Below are 5,849 nucleotides of genomic sequence, written 5' to 3' on the forward strand. Positions count from 1 at the left end.
ACACTTATCACAATACGCGCCCTCCTCAGCACAAACTAACCTCAAACATTACAAAAACATTTGAACAACAATTCCGCATAAGACGAACACACGCCCTCCCTCAGCGGTGCAAAATTCAAACATAGTAAACGACACAGAATGGGCTGTTACGAACAAAATTTTTTAGGAACCATATAACTGGTAAAAGATCACAAAGGCAGATATGGCAATCGACCCAAATATAGCCACGAAGACAAAATAAAATCGGTGCGCGTGGCCCCCTTTACGCACAACATCACCAAGGCGGACCCCCCCCCCCCCAAAACAACAACAACAACCACAAAAAAACAACCACCCCAAAAACAGGGTTTATATTATATAAAACTACATATATATAGTTAATTTTTCTTTTTTTTTTTCTTTTTTTTTTACTTTCTTCTTTTTTTTTCTCTCCTCCCCCCCTTTTTTTTTTTTTTTTTTTTTTTTTTTTTTTTTTTTTTTTTTTTTTTTAGGGGGGGGGGTCCCTGGGATGTTTGTAAAGGGGCCACCCACATTTTATGTTGTTCGGGTATATTTTATTCCATAATCTCCTTTGTATCTTATCATTAATTTTCCTAAAATTTTGTTTAACAGCCCCATTCTTGTCTTTTCTAGTTTCAATTTTCACCGCTAGTAGCGATTGTGTCGTCTTAGCGCGGATTTTCAAATTTTTGTAATTTTTTATTTAGTTGTTCTGAAGATGGCCATAGTAATGGTCGAAATATATCAACTCGTCTGTCCTTTTATCTTTAGTCTTGTTTTTTTTTTTAACGTCTATCAGATAGGGGACAGTCCATAATCCACTCCAGTCAAGTGAAGACCATGTCTAGAAATATGTTTAATACAATACATGTTAAATAATCCACAGTTTGATAATTAATAAATGACTAAAAATATACCTAATATGAAATATCTTAAGGATGGATTACTTATCTTCAAATTAAAGTTAGATTAGGTACCCATACTAAAGGTCATAATGTTGTATGACCTTTGTATTATGGGTAGCATTCCTTTTCTTTCGTTTGTGTTAAAGGGAAGTCCTTAGTTGAGAGCATATTTATCCAGTTTTCTTTCTTTCCTTTTACTCTTTTTCTTCCTTTTTTTTACATGCTTACATAGTATGTAAAACTCATGTAGGTATTTTTTTTTCAAGTGGTTTTTTGGACGTTTCTCGGAAACGAAGCCGAAGTTAGGAAAATGACCCAGACAGTGATGGGCAAAAAAAATCATAATTATGATTATAATCACATACTCTGAAGATGTGATTATGATTACGATCATAATCGTAATCATAAGTATGAATACAATTACATTTGTATTTAGAAAATCATTATAATTACGATTGTAATCACATTTTTTCCTGTGATTACGATTGTAATTATAATTTTTTTCCTATGAATTTTTTTCCTATAAGAATCAAAAAATCAAATCAAGAATAATAATAAACTGAATATTAAATAAAAAAGGTAGGTACATAAATACTGATTTTCTTTAACCAAGATCGAAAAATTCCCGGAGGGACGCGGGCCCCGCTTGTTATACATATATTAGAGGTATTGCTTACTTTAACAGCCATCATAGTCCCTGTGGCAACATGCCTCATTTTCTCCACAATTCCATATGCTCCCCTGCCAAGATCACAGATTTTCACCAGGTCATCTGCTTCCACAACAAATGTTTTGTCCCCGATTGTGATGGTAGTTTTCTTGTCCAGATTACTTGGAATAGAAACTGCAGGTGATTCTACTGCTGAAACTTGCAAGCTTAGTCCTGGGCGCCTCCTGGCTTCAAGAGAAACAAACATTAATGATCGGGGCCACCTTCAGAGATTAAATTATTATTTAACCTTGGATCAAACAAGCTGATTGCTGATTGGTTGATTAGAACATCAGATTTTAAGCTTAATCTAAGATGAAGGGTGTATCCCCCACAAAAACACAAATGTGAAAAAAAGGCCAAGTTCCTATCCAAAAAATGTCGGCCTATAAAAGTGGTGAGATCAGAAAATTAAGGCCAAGCCTGCATTCACAGTTTTTCGTGTCTGCTGAAAATCAAAATGCTGGTTCTCAATTGATGATTCTCATGAAAAATATAACTGTCCAAATGTATTTTTTTCGTAAAGATCGTCAAAAATAATAAATAATCCGAAAAGATTTTTTTTAAAAAAAGTATTTCTTCTCTAAGAAATTCGTCCCCAAAGTGTGCGCGGGAAAAATAATGAGATTCAAATTTAGAAATGCGCCCTACGCTTGGCAACATTGCGTGGGACGTAACCAACCATGAAAAAAAGAAATTCCTCTGGCTCTTGCTAATCTGATCACATCGTTTTCTTTGGTTTTTGCGTTTTGTATCTGCTAATTTGACTGTTTTTCTAAGTATCCTGTGGTGGTGTAGTGGTCAAGGCGCTCGACTGGTTAACAGGAAGGCGTGGGTTCAATCCCAGCCGAGGTATGGAATTTTATCCTCAATATAATTTGAGAATTTGACCACAATAATAGTAGTAGCCTACTGCTGGAGTAAAGGGACTTATCAGTCCTATGCGAGCAGTAAAAATAAGCACTATTATTATCATATAGGTAGGTACCTACGTAGGTAGTGTTTACATAAAGCGGAACTTTGAGCAGGGATGTTTGGTATGTGGAGATCATACTATTCATATTATTCTTCTCGATCGAAATAAATGTGCCAGCCTACTTAGCTTAGTTGGTAGTGCGTCTGCCTTGTAAGCGCTAGGCCGCGGGTTCGATTCCCGCCCAGGGCGGATTTTATCCTGATGGGATAATGTTCGTTCTCGGAAACGGCTGGCTTTCTCCTATCCTGTCTTCCTTCTCTCTTCGAATTCGGGACGATAAGACCATAGCAGTTACAGTTCACTCTGTCAAACCCCTTAAAAAAAATGTACATGTACGAAAAAGTAACTACTTGAATAAGTGCATGATAAAAAAAAATGGAATGAAAATATCTAAATTTGAAAATAGGTATAAGTACCTAAGCTGATATTGAAAAATAGTGATAACAAAATGCGTAGATAGGTACCTATTCGATCTATTTGAGCCCCTAACCCAAATCCCTATGGTAATAAGCCCACAGCGCGTCGTACGATATTGGTAGATGACGTCATCACAGGAGTACAGTGTTGTCGCTAGGTATGATATCGGCGGGCTTGAGACTCTCATGTTCCGAGAGCTGTATCTCACGATCTAGTGAACGCATTTTCTTCGTTATAGTCTCAATATTTTTTTTAATTTTCATAGTTTTTTCTGAGATAATAAAAAAAAATCATGAGAATCACCAATTTCGTTCAGGACAGTCACACTACTTTCACGTCACGTGAATCATGAACGAGATTACCTACAATATTATGTGGGAAAACTTTGAACTACATCTTTTCGACTCCCCATGACTTCTACTGACGTGATGTGACTCCTTATAAGTTTGTAAATAAGGACTCCTTAGTTCGTCGCCTGACTTTGCTGATATCGGTACAAACTTTTACCTTCACCTCCTTACCTCACTTGACATCTTGAATCTTTATCTTTTCCACCGGACACTCTGAGATACCTCTTCCTCTTCTTCTCCTACCTTACCTTACCATACGGCACTACAGCCCGATGTGGGCCTTGGCCTCCTCCACAATGGACCTCCAAAGATGTCTGTCCTTGGCAAGAGAGCACCATCCTGTGATTTTCATTGTCTGAAGATCATTGATGACATTATCAATCCATCGCATTTTTGGTCTCCCTCTTCTCCTCGTGTTGTATACTTTTGCATTTAGGACTTTTTTAGGTATTCGGGAGTTATCCATACGTTGTATGTGTCCAAACCATTGAATTCTGCGAGATTTGATGAATCTGACAATGTCTTCATTTTCCAGGATGTCATTTAACTCGACGTTGTATCTGATCCTCCATACATCATTTTCCTTTACACCTCCATATATCTTCCTTATAACCTTCCTTTCAAATCTTCTTAGCCTTTCTTTATCAGCTTCAGTCAGCGTCCAAGTTTCACTGCCATATGTCACTACTGGTCGAATGAGGGTTTTGTAAATTTTCATCTTGGCAGAGCGGTTGAGGAGTTTGTTCTTCATTAGACTTAGATTGGCATAATACGCTTTAAACCCAGTTTGAATTCGGTCTTTGATAGAAGTTGAACATTGTGCTTCGCTGTCGATGAGGTTTCCAAGATATTTGAATGTTGCGACTCCTTTGAATGTTCTTTGTCCTATCGTCAAGTCTACTGGTTTCCTTCGTGTCTTGTCCGCTGTCATGAACATATACTTTGTTTTTTCTGTATTTATTAGGAGTCCTACTTCTTTTGCTTTCTCTTCTAGGTCTTTGAACACCTCCACAAGTCTTGCTTTGGTTCTTGCTATTAGTCCAATGTCGTCAGCATAGGCACATATATGTGTGGACTTGTTGAATATTGTGCCTCGCTGATCTATGTGTTTGATAACAAAGTGAAGAACGATGATGAATAGTGTTGCAGATAACCCATCACCTTGTCTTACTCCCTTATTGATGTCAAAAGGGTCGCTTAGTCGGTTATCTACTTTGACTTGAGCCTTGGATCCCTTCATAGTCATCATTATCAGGTTGATCATTTTTTTGGGTACTTCCAGGTCTTCTAATGCTTCTTCTACTTTGTGTCTTTGGAGATCAAATGCTTGTTGGAAGTCAATATACAAAATGTGAAGGTCGATATCATGTTCATTACATTTCTCCATTATCTGTCGCATAACAAAGATTTGATCGGCTGTTCCTTTGTCTTTTCTAAATCCACACTGATATTCCCCTATTTTGTGTTCCGTTAATTCTTTCAGTCTACCGTTTAGTATGGAGGTAAGGACTTTATAAGCTGTGTTTAACAGCATGATGCCTCGGTAGTTGTTGCAATCTGTTTTAGCACCTTTCTTGTGTATAGGACACAATACACCGGTAGTCCACTTTTCTGGCATCTTCTCTTTTTCCCAGATCATCTCGATAATCTCCAACATCATGTGGTCAGTGGTTTCTCCTCCATACTTTAATAACTCAGCACTGATGTCGTCTTCCCGCAGGTGCGCTGTTGTTCCATCCTTCATTTCGCTTTCCGTATTTCCTGGAGTGTAGGTTTATTTACTGGTCTTCGTCTCAATCGACCTGGTCATTGCTATAGAGGTGGTTCAGTCCTCCTCGTTCATTTCCAGTAGATCTTTGAAGTGTGTGTCATCTCTTCAAGAATTCTCATTATCTGTTATTATTTCACCATTCACTATCTGGCATGTATAATTCTGGGTTGAAAACCTTTCCTTCATTCTGTTTTCGCAGCATAAACTTTCTTTGTTTCATTTTCCTTGTCAACTCGTCTATTTCTTTTAATTTTCTGTTTTAGAGGCGTTCTTTTCGTTTCGCTTTTAGGACTTTTTTTTTGCTTCTCGTCAGGTCTCGATCGGTTCGGTAGGTTTCTGCATTGTTTCGGGGTGTTCACATTCCATCGCACATTTTTTGTCTGGCAATTGTTTTTCTTCTCAATGATGCTTTCTGGGCCTCCTCATCGAACCATCTCCTACATTTCTCTTCCATTTCTTTTCTCCAATGTTTCTTTTGGCTACCTCTAAAGATTAAGCTTCTTGTGTTATCCCATTTCAGCGTCAATGTCAGTCATCATTGATAGGGGCGCTCGCGTTTTGAGTTGGCTTCAATATACCTTGTCCTTCTTATGGGTTCTTTGGTATTTAACAACACTGTTGGGGTACTTCCTTCAGTAAATCGTGTTGCCATTTTGTTGCTTGTCATCTTGTTCCTTCCCCTGCATGCACAAACTGACTAATTTTTTCTCTCGGCGCGCGG

The 5,849-nt window shown here is 37.9% G+C and overlaps 1 protein-coding gene across 2 annotated transcripts in view; it reads right to left on the bottom strand.

Annotated features, from left to right (window-relative positions):
• LOC113472064 (dual specificity mitogen-activated protein kinase kinase 3-like) overlaps positions 1–1,965 on the bottom strand; it is a 10,975-nt gene extending 9,010 nt beyond the window's left edge. Inside the window, exon 1 of one of the 2 annotated variants that reach the window (XM_026831621.1) lies at positions 1,583–1,965. In XM_026831621.1, the coding sequence (XP_026687422.1) occupies positions 1,583–1,822 (240 nt within the window). In that variant the 5' untranslated portion in view covers positions 1,823–1,965. The remainder of the gene's footprint in view (positions 1–1,582) is intronic. The other variant, XM_026831620.1, reaches the window with a different exon arrangement.
• Between the last annotated feature and the right edge of the window lie 3,884 nt (positions 1,966–5,849).

This window comes from Diaphorina citri, unplaced genomic scaffold (genome assembly GCF_000475195.1).
Source record: "Diaphorina citri unplaced genomic scaffold, Diaci psyllid genome assembly version 1.1 scaffold3775, whole genome shotgun sequence".
Taxonomy (NCBI): Eukaryota; Metazoa; Arthropoda; class Insecta; order Hemiptera; family Psyllidae; genus Diaphorina; species Diaphorina citri.